The sequence below is a fragment of the Ornithorhynchus anatinus genome, chromosome 2, assembly GCF_004115215.2.
Source record: "Ornithorhynchus anatinus isolate Pmale09 chromosome 2, mOrnAna1.pri.v4, whole genome shotgun sequence".
NCBI lineage: Eukaryota > Metazoa > Chordata > Mammalia > Monotremata > Ornithorhynchidae > Ornithorhynchus > Ornithorhynchus anatinus.
This window is the reverse complement of record NC_041729.1, coordinates 160,833,583-160,852,571: the sequence shown is the minus strand read 5'-3', so window position 1 is coordinate 160,852,571 and position 18,989 is coordinate 160,833,583. Positions and strand designations below refer to the sequence as shown.

The following is an 18,989-nucleotide window of genomic DNA, read 5'->3' as shown; positions in this document are numbered from 1 at the left end:
ATCTCTCCCCCCTCCAGTCCATACTTCACTCTGCTGCCCAGATCATTTTCCTACAAAAAAGTTCAGGATATGTTTCCCCGCTTCTCAAGAAACTCCAGTGGTTGTCCATCCTCCTCCATGCCAGACAAAAACTCCTCACCATTGGCTTTCAAGCAGTCCCTCATCTTGCCCCCCTCTCCCCCGCACCTCACCTTGCTACTTTCTTACTACAACCCAGCCCACACACTTCACTCCTCGAATGCTAACCTTCTCACTGTGCTTTGATCTCGTCTATCAAGCCACCGATCCCTGGTCCACGTCCTGCCTCTGGTCTGGAACACCTTCCCTCCTCAAATCCAACAGAGGTATTCCCTGCCCACATGAGAATAAGGGAATGAGTCAGGCCTGGGAGTCAGAGGTCGTGGGTTCTAATCCCGGTTCCGTCACCTGTCTGCTGGGTGACCTTGGGCAAGTCAATTCAATTCTCAGGTCCTTAGTTACCTCACCTGTAAAATAGGGATTGAGACTGTGAGCCCTACATGGGACAGGGACTGTGTTTAACGTGATTCACTTGCATCCACCCCAGCACTCAGTACAGTGGCTGGCACATAGTAAGTGTTTAACAAATACCATCATTATTAGCATTATTATGATAACAAAAGTAACATCATTATTAGTATTACTATTATGTCAAACATGGTCGGTTCTCCGCTAGGTGGCAGCAGACCCCACTGTTGCATCCCCAGCCTGTAGCAGTGCAGTACATTATTCCCGCTCATTGCAGGTTTCCTTGTTCTTGAGCCCTTAATACCACTATACTAACGACATTTGTTAAGCGCTTAGTATGTGCCAAGCGCTGTTCTAAGCCCTGGGGTAGGTGCAAGGTAATCAGGTTGTCCCATGTGGGGCTCACGGTCTTAATTCCCTTTTTCCAGATGAGGTAACTGAGGCACAGAGAAGTCACTTGCCTAAAGTCACAGAGCTGATCAGTGGTGGAGCTGGAATTAGAACCCAAGACCTCTGACTCTCAAGCTCGCACTCTTTCCACTAAGCCACACTGCTTAGAGAGCTGCAGTTCCCGAGCCACAGTCTTTCAGACTTTGAATGCTGCTCTAAACTTGTTGAGCTGGAACAGCTTCGCGGAATACATTTCAGAATACATTTTCAATCCACTCTGACCAGCTCGAGGACCTATATGTACATATCCACTTACTTAACCTATAATAATAATATTGATGGTGTTTGTTAAGCTCTTACTATTTGCCGAACACTGTCTAAGCGCTGGGATAGATAGAAGGTTATCCAATTGTCCCTCGTGGGGCTCACAGTCTTAATTCATTCAATAGTATTTACTGAGTGCTTACTATGTGCAGAGCACTATACTAAGTGCTTGAGTACTGTACTAGGAGCTTGAGGACTGTACTAAGTGCTTGAGCACTGTACTGTCTTAATCCCCATTAGATGAGGTAATGAGACACAGCGAAGTGAAGTGATTTGCTCAGGGTCACACAACTGACAAGTGGCAGAGCCGGAATTAGAACCCAAGACCTCTGACTCCCAAGCCCCGCCTCTTTCCACTAAGCCACACTGCTTCTCTAGAACCACGCTGCTTCTCTAGAAGCTTCTCTGTTACCTAAATGCTCAATCATCTATATAAATCACTTTTCCTTCTCCCATCTATCGTTAAATTATTTTCGTGTCTTTCTCTCCCCACTAAATTGCAAATTCCTTGAGGGCAGGGGTCATTTCAACCAACTCTATTGGACTCTCTCCAGTGGTTAATACAGTCCTCTGCATATGAAGTAAGAGAGCAATGAAATGATTGCTTGATTGATCTATCATTGCATCCTGGACCGTGGGAACATACACTAGTTTGCAACCGACTGAAGCTGCCACACGTAAATCTATCTCAGAAGACATATTCATCTCCCGGAGTGCTTTCATCAGTGATGCCTAAGGACCGTTCTTAACCTTAAATCTGGGACAAGATGATCAAAAATGTGGTGCTAAAATGCAGTCAGCTCACCGGCACCTGAACAAGCTCGTCCTCTAGACTGTAAGCTCACTGAGGGCAGGGAATGTCTCTTCCATTTAGTTGTAAAGTGCTCCAGAACGGGGACCCTATCTTTTACTTCTACTATACTATCCCACATACTACATAATAGTACTCAGCACATAGCAGGTGCTGGATAGATATCACTGATTGATATAAGCTTGTTGTGGGCAGGGAATGAGTCTGTTATATTGTTATATTGTACTCTCCCAATCCCTTAGTACAGTGCTTTGTCCACAATAAGCACTCAATAAATATGATTGAATGAATATTGTACTCTCTCAAGTGCTTAGTATAGTACTTAGCACACAGTAAGCACTCAATGAATATGATTGATTGATCTATTCATATTTGATTTTTATTCCCTTTATGTAGAGACTCCAAGTGCCGAGTTTCTCAATTTCCTTAGTCCTTTAGACTATAAATTCCTTGTGAGAAGAGAAAATATCTATCAACTCTGATTGTACTCTTCCAGGCACTTAGTACAATGTTCTACACACAGCAGTGCTCGATAAAAAACACTGATTGATGAATAATAATTATGGTATTTGTTAAGCACTTACTATGTGCCAAGCACTGTTCTAAGCACTAGAGTTGATACGAAGTAATCAGGTTGTTCCATGTGGGGCTCACAGTCTTAATCCCCATTTTACAGATGAGGTAAGTGAGGCACAGAGAAGTTAAGTGACTTACCCAAAGTCACACAGCTGACAAGTGGCAGAGCAGGATTAGGACCCACAACTCCGACTCCCAACCCCTTGCTCTTTGCACTAAGCCATGCAGAGAATGTGTCTGCCAACTCTGTTACACTGGACTTTCCCAAGCACATAGTACAGTTGTTCTCTCCCGTAGCACTTTGTACATATCTGTAGTTCATATTTATGTCTGTCTACCCCTCTAAACCCCTCTCAGGATCTCATCTGGAGAGTTTCCAGTACTCTACCAGTCTCGGCAATGAGAAGGAGAGTCAAGCAGAGGTCTGTCCATGCCATTCTTAGCTTGAGCAATGGCTAGCGAGTGGAAAGCAATCTGCTACAAGTCAAAACTCACCTGGGCTGGGCAGCAGCAGCATGGGAAAGAGTCCAGGATGGAGACTCAAGTTTACCTAGTGGAAGAAGGCAATGGTAAAACACTTGTGGAATTTTGTCAAGAAAACTCTATGGATACTCTAGCAGAATGATGGCAGATAGAGGTGGGGTGTTCTGGGACAGATGCGTCCATGGAGTCGCTATTGATCGGAGATGTCTCGATGGCATAAGACAACACAAGATCCCTCTAGACTGTAAGCTTGTTGTGGGCAGGGAGTGTGTCTGTTTATTGTTATATTGTACTCTCCCAAGCACTCAGTACAGTGCTCTGCACACGGAAAGTACTCAATAAGTACAATCGATTGACCGACTGACTGCTCTGCACTCAGTAAGTGTTCTGTAGATATGACTGATTGATTTTCTTTGGATTCTCAAGCAATCGTTCTCTTAATAAAGGTGAAATTATTATGGGAATATGCAATCTTGAGGACAGACTGTTTTTATTTTACTTGGAGGGAGTCCAAAGGGGATTTAACAGTGACTTGAGATTAATATGGAGAAGCAGGTTTTCACCTGTTTTCAATAAGCTTTTCAGGATTTTTCAATTTGGTCCGAACTGGAAATTTCAAAGAAAAAACAGTCTGTGAAGATGAAAACAACTCTGGCTCCTGTCAACATGCTGAAAATTCAAAATGACAAAGATCAGCCATATTTTTGCCCTGGGGGAACCAAATAGCTGCCAAATATAATTTTTATATCTGTAATCTATTATTCTGAAAAAGAACAATTGGACTAGAGGCTAAATAATATTAATTAATTCATTCATTTGATTGTATTTATTGAGCACTTACTGTGTGCAAAGCACTGTACTAAGCGCTAAAGGGTGCAGTATAACAACAGACACATGCCCTGCCCACAAAGAGCTCAGAGCTTAGAATCTATTATAAGAAGGAACACTTGCATTCATTCATTCACTCAATCATATTCATTAAGCACTTACTGTGTGCAGAGTGCTGTACTAAGAGCTTACAATACAACAATAAATAGTGATATTCCCTGGCCACAACGAGCTCACAGTCTAGACGGGGGTGGGAGACAGACCTCAATACAAATAATAAAATTACAGATATAAACATAAGTTCTAAGGGGCTAGGAGAGGGGGGAAGAGCAAAGGGAACAAGTCAGAGTGACGCAGAAGGAAGTGGGAGTTGAGGAAAAGGGGGGTTTAGTTTGAGAAGGCCTCTTGTAGGAGATGGGCCTTCATCAGGGCTTTGATGGGGGTGAGAGTAATTGTCTGTTGAATTTGGCGTTGCAGGCCAGAGGCGGGATGTGGACCAGGGGTCGGTGGTGAGACAGGAGAGATGGGGGCACAGTAAGAAGGTTAGCACTAGAGGAGTGAAGCGTGTGGGCTGGGCTGTGGAAGGAGAGAAGTGAGGTGAAGTAGGAGGGGGCAAAGTGATGGAATGCTTTAAAGCCAATGGTGACGAGTTTTTGTTTGATACAGAGGTGGATGGGCAAACACTGGAAATTTTTGAGGAGGGGGCTGACACGTACATGTTTTAGTAGAAAGATGATCAGGGCAGCAGAGTGAAGTATGGGCTGGAGTGGGGAGAGACAGAAGGTTGGGAGGTCAGCAAGGAGGCTGATTCAGTAATCTAGGCGGGATAGGATGAGTGATTGTATTAACGTGGTAGCGGTTTGGAAGGGGAAGAAAGAGACCTTTCAAATCTGCTTTATTTATTTTAAAGAGAATGCTTCTGCAAGAACACCTACAGAGTTGTTTTAACCATTCCAAACTTTTCCTAATATTTTGCACCAAACTTTTTTTCAGATTGGCGGACTCTTAGAACAAAATTTCCTTTTGTTCATTCAGTTAAGTCACAGAATTGGATTGCCCACACTTGTGAATTTTGATGGAAAGGAGAATTTACCAAGAAGCACAGGCCTGGGAATCAGAAGATCTGGGTTTTAATATCAGTTCCACCACTTTTTCTTTTTAAAGGTATTTGTTAAGCACTTGCTACGTGCCAGGCACTGTGCTAAGCACTGGTGGAGATAAAAGATGATCAGGTTGGACACAATCCACGTCCCTCAGGGGGATCATAATCTTAATCTCCATTTTACATATGAGGTACCTGAGGCACAGAGAATTTAAGTGACTTGCCCACCATCACACAGCAGGCAAGTTATGGAGCCAAATTAGAACCCAGGTCCCCTGATTCCTAGGCTTGTGATCTTTCCACTTGACCAAGCTGCTTCTCCACCCCTTGCCTGCTGTGAAACCTTGGGCATGACACAACATCTCTGTCCGTTAATTTTCTGATCTGAGCCCCATGGTAGAAAAGAACGGGCTCTGATCCGTAATTAGCCCAGTGCTCAGTACAGGGCTTGGAACATAGTGAGTACTTAACTATTATTATGAATCGTAGTAAGAGATCGGGGTACCACCCTTTCATTTTGAGTGCAGAGGTGAAAAATGGGCAGGAATTTTAGTGGGGAATTTAGTGGGGATAATGGGCTGTTAGGGTAGCCAGCAGGCCAGAAAATTTTGAGTTGAGGGTCTTTTACTGTTATTATTATTATTGTTTTATTATATTTGTTAAGCAGTGTCTCCTTGTCAAGTGCTGTTCTAAGCACTATGATAGATCCAAGTTAATTGAGTTGGACCCAGTCCCTGTCCCACGTAGGGCTCACAGTCTCAGTAGGAGGGAAAGCCCTGATCAGAAACCCTCAGGGTTGGGCAGAACCCAGAGTCCTTGAGTCTGGAAGTCCAGCTCAGTCAGGTCTTGTGGAATCCAGCTTTCCTATTAGCCCTGGGGAATGGGCAACTATCTCCAGGATCATTCTTCCTGTCATGAATGGCTTCTTTCCCACAATGTCTCCTTCACCACTGGACATGTTTTGATGGGTTCCCTAGAAACATCATGGTGGAGTGGATAGAGCACAGGCCTAGGAGTCAGAAGGTCAGAGGTTCTAATTCTGGCTCAGCCACTTGTCTACTGTGTGACCATGGGCAAGTCACATCTCTGGGTCTCAGTTACTTAATCTGTAAAATGGGGATTGAGACTGTGAGCCCCATGTGGGTCAGGGACTGTGTCCAACTTGATTTGCTCGTACTCACTACAGTGCCTGGCGTATAGTAAGTGCTTAACAAATACCACAATTTTTATTATTTGTGGGTAGGGTGACCACGCCCTCTCATAATTGCACCAGGAGAGTTTCCAGTGCTCTGCCAGTCTCAGCTACAGGAGGGAGAATCAAGCAGAGGTGTACTTATTCCACCCCTAGCTTGGCAGTGGCTAGGGAGTGGAAGGCAATCTGCTACAAGTCAAAACTCACTTGTGCTGGGCAGCAGCAGCATGGGAGAGAGTTGGGGGTGGAGACAAAAGCAGCATGGCGTAGTGGATAGAGCAGGGGCCTGGGAGTCAGAAGGTCATGGGTTCTAATATCGACTCTGCCACTTGTCAGCTGTGTGACTCTGGGTAAGTCACTTAACTTCTCTGTGCCTCAGTTACCTCATCTGTAAAATGGGGATTAACTGTGAACCTCATACAGGACAATCTGATTACCCTGTATCTACCCCAACGCTTAGAACAGTGCTCTGCACACAGTAAGCACTTAACAAATACCAACATTATGATTATAGTCTGCTGTGTGACCTTGGGCAAGTCACTTCACTTCTCTGTGCCTTAGTTAGCTCATCTGTAAAATGGGGATTGAGACTGTGAGCCCCATATGGAACAGGGACTTTGTCCAACACGAGTTGCTTGTATCCATCCCAGCACTTAGTACAGTGTCTGGCACATAGTAAGCAATTAAGAAGTACCATAATAATAATAATACTTGCATGGAAGAAGTCAGTGGTAAACGACTTCTGTATTTTTACCAAGAAAATACTATGGTTACATTAGTAGAATGATTGCAGATGGAGGTGGGGGTTCTGGAAGAGATGTGTCCATGGAGTTGCTATGGGTTGGAGATGACTTGACAGCATAAAACAAGATAGGGGTGACCACATACACTTGATTTTTGGGGACATCCTATTTTTGGCCAATTTTTCCTCCAGAGTTCTGCCCCTGCTTGGGATGCTGTGTTGGGGCAGTCACCCAGATTGAGCCCTAGGGTCTGAGTGCAGCCAGCTTTGTTAGATGGTACTCTCCTAAGTGCTTAGTACAGTGTTCCACACATAGTAAGCACTCAATAAATCCAAATGAATGAAAAGCTTGCACAGTCTAGGCAAGAACATCCTTGGGCTTCCAGCTAGTGTACTCAGGTCTGCCTCCAGACATTTCACCATCCAAGGCAATCAAGTAGTCAATCAATTGATCATATTCATTGAGCACTTACTGTGCACAAAGCTCTGAATTAAGTATGAAAGAGCATGGAGAAGCAGCATGGAATAGTGGATGGAGCCCGGGCGTGGGAGTCAGAAGGTCAGGCTTCTAAACCCGGTTCCGCCACTTGTCTTCTGTGTGGCCTTGGGCAAGTCATTTCTCTTCTCTGGGACTTAGTTACCTTATTTGTAAAAATGGGGATTGAGACTTTGAGCCCCACAAGAGACAGGGACTCTGTCCAACCCAATTTGCTTGTTTCCACCCCAGGGCTTGATATGATGCCTGGCACGTAGTAAGTACTTAAAAATACCTTTATTATTAGGATTATTATCATTAATAAACACTTGGGAGAGTAGTCAGTGAGTCAGACAGTTGTATTTATTGAGGATTTACTGTGTGCAGAGCACTGTACTAAGGTCTTGGGAGAGTACAATATATCAGTCACATTCCCTGTCCATGACAAGCTTACAGTCTAGAGGAAGGCAGACATTAATATCAATAAAAAATGACAGATATGTACATTAGTGCTGTGGGACTGGGAGAGGGGATGAATAAAGGGAGCAAGTCAGGGTGATACAGAAGGTTGTTGAAGAAAAGGAAAAGTGGGTTTAGTTAGGGAAGGCTTTTTAGAGCAAATGTGCCTTTAATAAGGCTTGAAGGTAGGAAAAGTAAATAACAGAGTTGATAGACACATTTCCTGCTGACGACAAGAATACAGCCTAGAGGGCGAGAGAAACCTTCACCGGCCCTTCCAGTTCCTTAGGATGTCATCCCGTTACATGATACACACATGCAGTGACACCATGGTTAACGACACCATGTGGAAGGAAGCCTGTTCTACGTGGGAAGCAGCATGACCTAATGAAAAGAGCCAGGGCCTGGGAGTCGGAGGACCTGAGCTCTAATCCCAGCTCCACCACTTACCTGCTGTGTGACCTAGGGCAAGTCACTTAACTCGATTTCCTCATCTGCAAAATGGAGATTCAAACATCCTATTTCAAGTGTGAGACCTAATAATAATAATAATAATGATGTTGGTATTTGTTAAGCGCTTACTATGTGCAGAGCACTGTTCTAAGCGCTGGGGTAGACATAGGGGAATCAGGTTGTCCCACGTGGGGCTCACAGTCTTAATCCCCATTTTACAGATGAGGGAACTGGACCTGATTATCTTCTATCTACCCCAGTGCTCAGTACGGTGCCTGGAACATAGTAAGTGCTTAACAGACACCACGATTATTATGATTAATGATACCTACAGCCTTTCCTTTGGGCTCCCCCAACTTCTCCAGTTATTCTTGAATCACTGGAGTCCCTTTCCAGGTTCCCGTGAACGCAGGCGGAATTTTCAGCTCTGTCTGGGTTTCTTTCAAATTGCTGCGCCCATATTCCACGACCCTTGTCTGATCTGGAGAAGCAGCGTGGCTCAGTGGAAAGAACCTGGGCTTGGGAGTCAGAGGTTATGGGTTCAAATCCCGGCTCTGCCACTTGTCAGCTGTGCGACTGTGGGCAAGTCACTTCACTTCTCTGTGTCTCAGGTACCTCATCTGTAAAATGGGGATGAAGACTGTGAGCCTCACGTGGGACAACCTGATTACCCTGTATCTACCCCAGAGCTTAGAACAGTGCTCTGCACATATTAAGTGCTTAACAAATACCAACATTATTATCTGACTGCCCCTCTAGACAGTAAGCTGGCTGTAGGCAGGGAACGTGACTGTTATATTGTTATGCTGTACTTTCCCAACTGCTTAGTACGGTGTTCTGCACACAGTAAGCACTCAATAAATACCACTGACTGACTGACTAATTTGTTGCCCAGGCTACTGCCTCTTCTGACAATTTACTCTGAGGCTATTGTTTCCTTTGCCTACCCCACCCGGAAGCCATCTTGAGGGCTCTATCCATCAAATTCATTCATTCATTCATTCATTCATTCATTCATTCATTCATTCATTCATTCATATTTATTGAGGACTTACCATATGCAGAGCTCTTACTAAGCGCTTGGGAAAGTGCAGTGCAGCAAGAAAGAGAGACAATGCCTTGCTAGATTGCTGCTACTATCCTAGATGTACAAGCTTCAGCCCTCACCCCTGGAGGCCTGTGGGAAACACTCTGAATTTGGCTAGTCAGCCCCATTCTGGAAGGTCAACGACTGCCATCAAGCAATCATATTTATTAAGTGCTTACTGTTTGCAGAGCACAGTACTAAGTGCTTGGGAGAGTACAATATAATAGAGCTGGTAGGCATGTTTCCTGCCCATGAGAAACTTACAGTCTAGATGGGGAGATGGCATGGCGTAGTAGATAGAGCACAGGCCTGGAAGTCAGAAGGTCATGGGTTCTAATACCAGCTCCACCATTTGTCTGCTGTGTGACCTTGGACAGATTACTTCATTTCTTTGGGACTCAGTCACCTCATCTGTAAAATGGGGGTTTGAGACTGTGAGCCTCATGTGGGGCAGGGACTGTGTCCAACTTAATTTGCTTGTAACCACTCCAGTGCTTATTACAATGCCTGGCACATAGTAAGCACTTAACAAATGCCATTATTATTAATAAATAAATCAATTATGGATATGTATATAAGTGTTGTGGAGTACCCTATTGGTACGTGGTCAAAAAGGCCCCAGCCTCTTTAACTCCAGGGTTCTTAAAATGTTTCTTGTTGCCCTCTCTCAGCACAGTTCTTCCTTGGAATTGACTTAACACCAGTCTTCGGTGATTGTCATGAAAGAAGCAGCATGGCTTAGTAGATAGCTTGGGTCTAGAAGTCAGAAGGTGATGAGTTCATTCATTCATTCATTCATTCATTCATTCATTCATTCATTCATATTTATTGAGCGCTTACTATGTGCAGAGCACTGTACTAAGCGCTTGGAATGTACAAATTGGCAACAGCTAGAGACAGTCCCTGCCCTTTATTGGGCTTACAGTCTAATCGGGGGAGACAGGCAGACAAGAACAATGGCAATAAATAGAATCAAGGGGAAGAACATCTCATAAAACCAATGGCAAATAAATAGAATCAGGGTGATGTACATTTCATTAAACAAAATAAATAGGGTGATGAAGATGTATGAGTTCTATTCCTGGCTCCGCTGCTTGTATACTGTGTGACCTTAGGCAAATCATTTCACTTTTCTGTGACTCAGTACTCTCATCTGTAAAATGGGGATTGAGACTGCAGGGACTGTGTTCCACTTGATTTGCTGGTGTCCATTCATTCATTCATTCAATAGTATTTATTGAGCGCTTACTATGTGCAGAGCACTGTACTAAGCGCTTGGGATGAACAAGTCAGCAACAGATAGAGACAGTCCCTGCCGTTTGACGGGCTTACAGTCTAATCGGGGGAGACGGACAGACAAGAACAATGGCACTAAACAGCGTCAAGGGGAAGAACATCTCATAAAAACAATGGCAACTAAATAGAATCAAGGCGATGTACAATTCATTAACAAAATAAATAGGGTAACGAAAATATATACAGTTGAGCAGACGGGTACAGTGCTTTGGGGATGGGAAGGGAGAGGTGGAGGAGCAGAGGGAAAAGGGGAAAATGAGGCTTTAGCTGCGGAGAGGTAAAGGGGGGATGGCAGAGGGAGTAGAGGGGGAAGAGGAACTCAGTCTGGGAAGGCCTCTTGGAGGAGGTGATTTTTAAGTAAGGTTTTGAAGAGGGAAAGAGAATCAGTTTGGCGGAGGTGAGGAGGGAGGGCGTTCCAGGACCGCGGGAGGACGTGACCCAGGGATCGACGGCGGGAGAGGCGAGACCGAGGGACGGCGAGGAGGTGGGCGGCAGAGGAGCGGAGCGTGCGGGGTGGGCGGTAGAAAGAGAGAAGGGAGGAGAGGTAGGAAGTTGCTGGCACATAGTAAGGGCTTAGCAAATACCATCATTATTTTTATCATATTATTAAGTAAAGAGCTTTCACCTGGAGGGTCTTGAGAGACTACGGTTCATCTGCCATAGAAGTTTCTAGAAACTTCCACATATGTTTGCGAAGGGCCCATGAGATGTTAAGAAGTCAGGCAGGGATCCTGGGAGGAAATCCTGCCCTTCTGGTCTCTTCTATCCAATTTTTTTTTTGGGGGGGGGGGGTGTCTTGAGCAGTGCTGTCAGGTGGCAGAGCTGGAACTAGAATCCACTCCAACTCCTAGGTCGCCCTCTCAGTTTATCTCACTGGCTCCTCTTTTACCTTTCATCCCTTAACTCTCCGTGTCTGGCAACTCTCTTCTTGACCCACTTCAATCAGGCTTTAGATTCCTTTACTCCTCTGACATGGCTAAGTGGATAGAGCACAGACTTAGGCATCAGAAGGCAATGGGATTTAATCCTGGCTCCGCCATTTGTCTACAGTGTGATCTTGGGCAAATCACTTCACTTCTCTGTGTCTCAGTTCCCTCATCTGTAAAATGGGGATTGAGTAACTGTGAGCTCCATGTGAGACAAGGACTGTGTCCAACCTTTTTTTTTTTATTTTTTTTTTTATTTGGTATTTGTTAAGCGCTTACTATGTGCCGAGCACTGTTCTAAGCGCTGGGGTAGACATAGGGGAATCAGGTTGTCCCACATGGGGCTCACAGTCTTAATCCCCATTTTACAGATGAGGGAACTGAGGCACAGAGAAGTTAAGTGACTCGCCCACAGTCACACAGCCGACAAGTGGCAGAGCTGGGATTCGAACTCATGAGCCCTGACTCCAAAGCCCGTGCTCTTTCCACTGAGCCACGCATGTGCTTGTATCCATCCTAATGCTTGGTACAGTGCCCAGCAAATCTGTTGCCAATTTGTACATTCCAAGCGCTTAGTACAGTGCTCTGCACATAGTAAACACTCAATAAATACTATTGAATGAATGAATGAATAGTGAGCATTTAAAAAAATCATGATAATATTAATTATCATTTTTATTATTACTGTACGCTGTAAAATCCCTCCCATTCAAGTGTCACCTTCTTGTGGAAAGAGAACAGGGGATTTACTTAATCTCTATTTCCCAAACAGCTAGGAGAGTGCACTCTGATCAACCAATCAATCAATAAATTGGGAGTTTATTGTGAGTGCTTGAATGAATGATTGATTGATTGAGTCATTTACATCCACTATCTCAACTTCCTATCCCCCAGTTGTCTCCTAGATCCCTTCCAATCTGTTTTTTTCCCCTTCACTCCACAGAAAGAGCCCTCTCTAAGGTAACCAATGACCTTCTTGCCAAATCTGATGGCTTTTATTCCATCTTAATCCTCCACTTCTCAGCCACCTTTGACACTGGAGACAACCCCCTTCTCCTTGAAACGTTATTCAACCTTGGATTCACTGACACCGTCCTCTCCTGGTTCTCCTCCTGTCTCTGACTGCTCATTTTCAGTGTCCTTTGCTGGCTCTTCCTCTGCCTCCCACCCTCTGACAGTAGGGGTCCCTCAAGGTTCAGTTCTGAGTTCACTTCTCTTCTCCCTCTCCATCCACTCCCTTGAAGAATTCAATCTCTCTCATGGCTTCAATTACCATCTCTATGCAGATGATTCCCCGAATCTACATCTCCAATGCTGACCTCTCTCCTTCCCTGCAATCCCGCATTTCCTCCTGCCTTCAAGACATATCTACTTGGATGTCCTCCTGTCACCTCAAATTAAACTTGTCCGAATCTGAACTCCCATCGAAACCCTTTCTTCCGCCTGTCTTTCCCATCACTGTAGACAACACCACCGTCCTCCCTACCTCACGAGTCCATAACTTCAGCGTTGTCCTCGATTCATCTCTCTCATTCCACCCACATATTCAATCTGTCACCAAATCCTGTCGGTTCAACCCTCACCACAATGCGAAACTCCACACTTTCTTCTCTACCCAAACTGCTACCATGCTGATCTAAGCACTTATCCTATCTGCTACGGCACCTGCCTCCTCGCTGACCTCCCGGCCTCCTCTCTCTCTCCACTCCAATCCGTACTTCACACTGTTGTCTGAATTATTTATCAACAAAAATGTTCAGTCCATGTCTCCCCAATCCTCAAGAACCACCAATAGCTGCCTATCCACCTCTGCATCAAATGGAAACACCTTACTGTTGGCTTTAAAGCACTGAATCAGCTCACCCCTCCTACCTCACCTCACTAATTTCCTACTCCAGCACCAGCTTATTCAGTGTGCCCCGATCTCGTCTATCTCACCGCTGACCCCTTTCCCAAGTCCTCCCCCAAGTCTAGACCTCCCTCCTCCTCCATATCCTCCAGACCGCCACTCTCTCCAACTTTCCTGATTACATCTTCTTTTCCCCGTCTCACTGTCCCTTCTGCATCATTTATGCATTTCAATCTGTTATTTTTGGACCTTGATATTCTCCCAAACCCCAACCCCTTAGAACTTTAGTACATACCTTTAAATTATATTTTATAAATTTCTTATCACTATTACTTATGAAATATATAAATTACTTATCCATTCATATTAATGTCCTTCCCCTCCAGATCGATAAACTCGTTTTGGGCAGGGAACGTGTCTGCTAATTCTGTTATACTGTACTGTTCCAAGTGCTTAGTACAATGCTCTGCACCCCGGCTCTGCCACTTGTCAGCTGTGTGATTTTGGGCAAGTCACTTCACTTCTCTGGGCCTCAGTTACCTCATCTGTAAAATGGGGATTCAGACTGTAAGCCTCATATGAGAAGCAACGTGGCTCAGTGGAAAGAGCATGGGCTTGGGAGTCAGAGGTCATAGGTTCGAATCCCTGCTCTACCACTTGTCAGCTGTGTGACTGTGGGCAAGTCACTTAACTTCTCTGTGCCTCAGTTACCTCATCTGTAAAATGGGGATTAAGACTGTGAGCCTCACGTGGGACAACCTGGTTACCCTGTATCTATCCCAGCGCTTATAACAGTACTCTGCACATAGTAAGTGCTTAACAAATACTAACATTATTATAATAAGCACTCAATAAACACAATTGGTTCATTGATGTTTTTCAGAGCACAGTACTAAGTACTTGGGAGAGTACAATATAAGAGAGTTGGTAAACTCATTCCTTGCCTACAAGAGAAATAACATGGCCTAGGGGATAGAGCAAGGGCCTGATAGTCTGAAAAACCAGGATCCTAATCCTGGCTCTGCCACTTTACTGTTGTATGACCTGGACAAGTCACTTAACTTCTCTGTGCCTCAGTCACCTCCTCTGCAAAATGGGGATTAAAACTGTGAGCCCCACGGGGGACAGGGACTGGGTCCAACCTGATTAGCTCGTATCTTATCCCAGTGCTTAGTATAGTGCCCTGCACAAAATAAGCGCTTAACTAATACCAAAGGAAAAAAAGAGCTAAGAGTCTAGAGACTCTATTAAATGGGTATTAAATGCTACATTACTACTTCCTCTTCTACGACTGTGATTCCTACTACTTTCAATGAACTCTTCATAGCAAATCCAATGGGCTCTACCCTATACTAATCCTCTTTGACTTGTGGGGCCCCTCTTCCCCATTGCCCCCTGGATTGGACAGAGAAGCAACATGAAGTAATGATAATAATAATGATGGCATTTGTTAAGTGCTTCTATGTGCAAAGCACTGTTCTAAGCGCTGGGGAGGATACAAGGTGATCAGGCTGTCCCACGTGGGGCTCAAAGTCTTAATCACCATTGGATGGGGTCACTGAGGCACAGAGAAGCTAAGTGACTTGCCCAAAGTCACACAGCTGAGAAGTGGCAGAGCCGGGATTTGAACCCATGACTTCTGACTCCCAAGTCCGTGCTCTTTCCAATGAGCCATGCTGCTTCTCTAAATAGTGGATAGAGCACAGGCCTGGGAGTCAGAAGTTCATGGATTCTAATTCCAGCTCTACCATTTGTCTGCTGCATGACTTTGGGCAAGTGACTTCACTTCTCTAGGCCTCAGTTACCTCATCTGTAAAATGGGGATCGAAAGTGTGAGCCCCATGTGGGACAGGGATTGTGTCCAACCTGATTTGCTTGTATCCACCCCAGAGCTTAGTACAGTCCCTGTTACATATAAGTGCTTAACAAATACCACAGTTATTATTATTATTATATCTGGACTGATGTTTTGTCCCATCACAAATGGCTGCGCGTGACTCTGCGGACAACCTTTTCTTCCTTGAAACACATTCAGGCCCCAGTTTTGCTGATTTGGTACTCGGCTAATCATCTTCCTATGTCTATATCAACTAATGGTAATAATAATAATAATTGTGGCATTTGTTAAGCAACTATGATGTGCTGGGCACAGTACTCAGTGCTGGGGTGGATACAAGCAAATTAGGTTGGACATAATCCCTGTCCCATGTGGGGCTCACAGTCTAATCCCCATTTTACAGATGAGTGCTTGGGACAAATCAGCTGATATACACAATTTCTGCCTTTAAGAAGCTTACAGTCTAAATGGATGGCTTCTTCTAAGTTGCATTTGCTGGCTCCTCTTCTGCCTCTCTTTCTCTGTCTTTAATTCTCTAAGCTCTGTTCTGGTTTTCTATTCTTCTTTTTTTTAAATGGTATTTAAGAAATTATTATGAGGCAAACATTGTTCTAAGTCCCGTGATAGGTCTGAGTTAATTAGGTTGGACACAGTTCCTGTCTCACATGGGGCTCACAGTCTAGGTAGGAGGGCGAACAGGAGAACTGAGGTGCAGAGCAGTTAAATGACTTGCCTAAGGTCACACAGCAGAGCTGGGGTTATTCTTCTTATTATTACTATGGTATTTGTTAAGTGCTTACTATGTGCCAGACACTGTACTAAGCGCTGGGGTGAATACAAACAAATCATGTTGGACACAGACTTTGTCCCATATGTGGCTCACAGTCTTCATTCCCATTTTATAGATGAGTTAACTGAGACACAGAGAAATTAAGTGACTTGCCCAAGGTCACCTAGCAGAGCCAGGATTAGAACCTAGGTCCTGACTGCAAGTCCATTTCTCTTTCCTTTAGGGCCCGCTGCTTCTTCTGCATCTGCTTTCTTGGTGAGATAATAATAATAATCATAATAATAATGATGATGGTATTTGTTAAGCGCTTACTATGTGCCAAGCACTGTTCTAAGCACTGGGGGATATCCAAGGGGATCAGATTGTCCCACATGGGGCTCACAGTCTTAATCCCAATTTTACAGATGAGGAACTGAGGCCCAGAGATGTTAAGTGACTTGCCCAAAGTCACAGCTGACAAGTGGCAGAGGTGGCATTCCACGACCTCTGGCTCCCAAGCCCTTGCTCTTTCCACTGAGCCACACTGCTTCTCTAAGCAGATCATATGCTTGCTTGGCTTCCGCTACTAACTCTATGAGGACAATACCCAAATCCCCCTCTGATCTGCAACCCAGCTTCTACCTTGTCACCCACTTGGTGGTCCTGCCTGCCCATCAAACTCAACATGACTAAAACAGAACTTTCCATCTGCCCCCAAGCCCACTTCTCAGCCTGTTTATTCATTCATTCAATCATATTTATTGAGCGCTTACTGTGTGCAGAGCACTGTACTAAGCGCTTAGAAAGTACAATTCGGCAACAGATAGAGACAATCCCTACCCAACAGCGGGCTCACAGTCTAGAAGCGGGGAGACAGACAACAAAACAAAAAAATATATACCACCACACTCCCCATCCCAGAAGCCAGCAGTTGAAGTGTCAACTGTGAGAAGCAGTGTGGTCTAGTGGATAGATCATGGCCCTGGGAGTCAGAAGGATCTTGGATTTAATCCTGGTTCCATCACTTGTCTGCTGTGGGAACTTGAACAAACAAGTCACTTAACTCCCCTGTGCCTCAGTAACCTCATCTGTAAAATGGGGATTAAGATCGTGAGCCCCATGTAGAACATGGACTGTGTCTATTCTGATTAGTTTGTATCTACCCCACTGCTTAGTTCAATGTCTGGCACAAAGTACTATTAATAAAATAATAATTCTGTTATTTAAGTGCTTAAAAAAATCCTTAAAAAAAGCTGTGTGGCTTAGTGGAAAGAGCATGACCCTGGGCAAAGTGGATAGAGCACAGCCTGGGAGTCAGAAGATCAAGGGTTTTAATACTGGCTCTGCCACTTGTCTGCTGTGTGGCCTTGAGCAAGTCACTTCACTTCCTTATGCCTCAGTTCCCTCATCTGTAAAATGGGGATTAAGACTGTGAGCCCCATGCAGGATGGGGACTGTGTCCAATCCAATTTGTGTGTAGCTACCCCAGTGCTTAGTACAGTCCCTGACACATAGTAAACGCTTAACAAATACCACAATTATTATCACTATTATTATTATTATTAATACTGCCTCTGCCACTAGTCACTTGTATGACAAGTATGACAAGTGTATGACAAGTCACTTCACTTCTCCATTCCTCAGTTTCCTCATCTGCAAAATGGGGATTAAATCATACTCCCTCCTTCTTAAACTGTGAGCCCAGTGTGGGAGAGGGACTGTTTCCAACCTGATAATCTTGAGTCCACCCCAGCTCTTAGAACAGGGTCTGCCACATAGTAAGTGATTAACAAGTATAATAACAATAATATATTGTAAAATATTATATATTACTATCATTATTATTATTAGCTATCTCAGCTATCTTTGGCACTGTGGACCACTCACTTCTTCTGGAAAACCCCTCCCTCCTTCTAGACTATAAGCTTGTTGTGGGCAGGGAATATATCAGTGTATTGTTATATTTCACTCTCTCAAATGCTTAGCACAGAGCTCTGCACACAGAAAGCACTCAAAAAATATAATTGAGTGAATGAATGAATGGAAGCACTACCTAAACTTGGTTTCACTGATACTGGCCTCTCTTGTTCTCTTTCTCTCAGATCACTCTTTCAGCGGGGCTTTCAGCACGGGCTTGGGAGTTAGAGGTCTTGTTGGGCAAGTCATTTAACTTCTCTGTGACTTAGTTACCTCATCTATAAAAAGGGGATGAAGACTGTGAGCTTCACGTGGGACAACCTGATCACCTTGTATCTACCCTTGTGCTTAGAATAGTGCTTGGCATAAAGCAAGAACTTATGAAAAGCCATTAATATTATTATTATCTTTCTTTTTTTTTCCTTCTCCGTCTTTAACTCCCTAAGTGTGGGAGTCTCTCAAGGCTCAGTTCTGGATCCCCTTCTATTCTCCTTCTGAACCCACTCCCTCACAGAACTCATTTTCTCCCTCAGCTTCAACTACCAACTCTAAATGGATGATCAATCAATCAGTCATGTTTATTGAACACTTACTGTGTGCAGAGTATTATACTAAAGGCTTGGGAAAGTACAACACAACAGTGTTGGTAGACATGTTCCCTGCCCACAAGGAGTTTACAGCCTAGAGGGTAGGTTGGATGTTAATATAAATAAATGAATCATAGATATGTACATAAGTGCCATGGAGCTGAGGGGGGTGGATAAAGGGTACAAGTCCAAGTGATGCAGTAGGGAGTGGGAGAAGAAGAAATGAGGGCTTAGTCAGGGAAGGTCTCTTGGAGGAGATGTGCCTTCAATAAGTTTCTGAAGGTGGGGAGAGTGTCTGTCGGATATGAATAGAGAGGATGTTCCAAGTCAGGGACAGGACATGGGTGAGAGGTTGGCGGTGAGATAAAAGAGATTGAGGAACAGTGAATAGGTTGGCATT

The 18,989-nt window shown here is 44.4% G+C and overlaps 1 protein-coding gene and 1 non-coding gene across 2 annotated transcripts in view; one reads left to right on the top strand and one right to left on the bottom strand.

Moving 5' to 3' along the window:
* RXYLT1 (ribitol xylosyltransferase 1) overlaps window positions 1-3,115 on the bottom strand; it is a 32,805-nt gene extending 29,690 nt beyond the window's left edge. Inside the window, exon 1 of the mRNA XM_029047912.2 lies at window positions 3,083-3,115. Within this exon, the coding sequence (XP_028903745.1) occupies window positions 3,083-3,104 (22 nt within the window). The 5' untranslated portion in view covers window positions 3,105-3,115. The remainder of the gene's footprint in view (window positions 1-3,082) is intronic.
* LOC114809849 lies at window positions 2,935-3,072 on the top strand. The gene has a single exon (XR_003757623.1). It is a non-coding gene; the product is annotated as a small nucleolar RNA SNORA7 (small nucleolar RNA).
* Window positions 3,116-18,989: the final 15,874 nt, after the last annotated feature.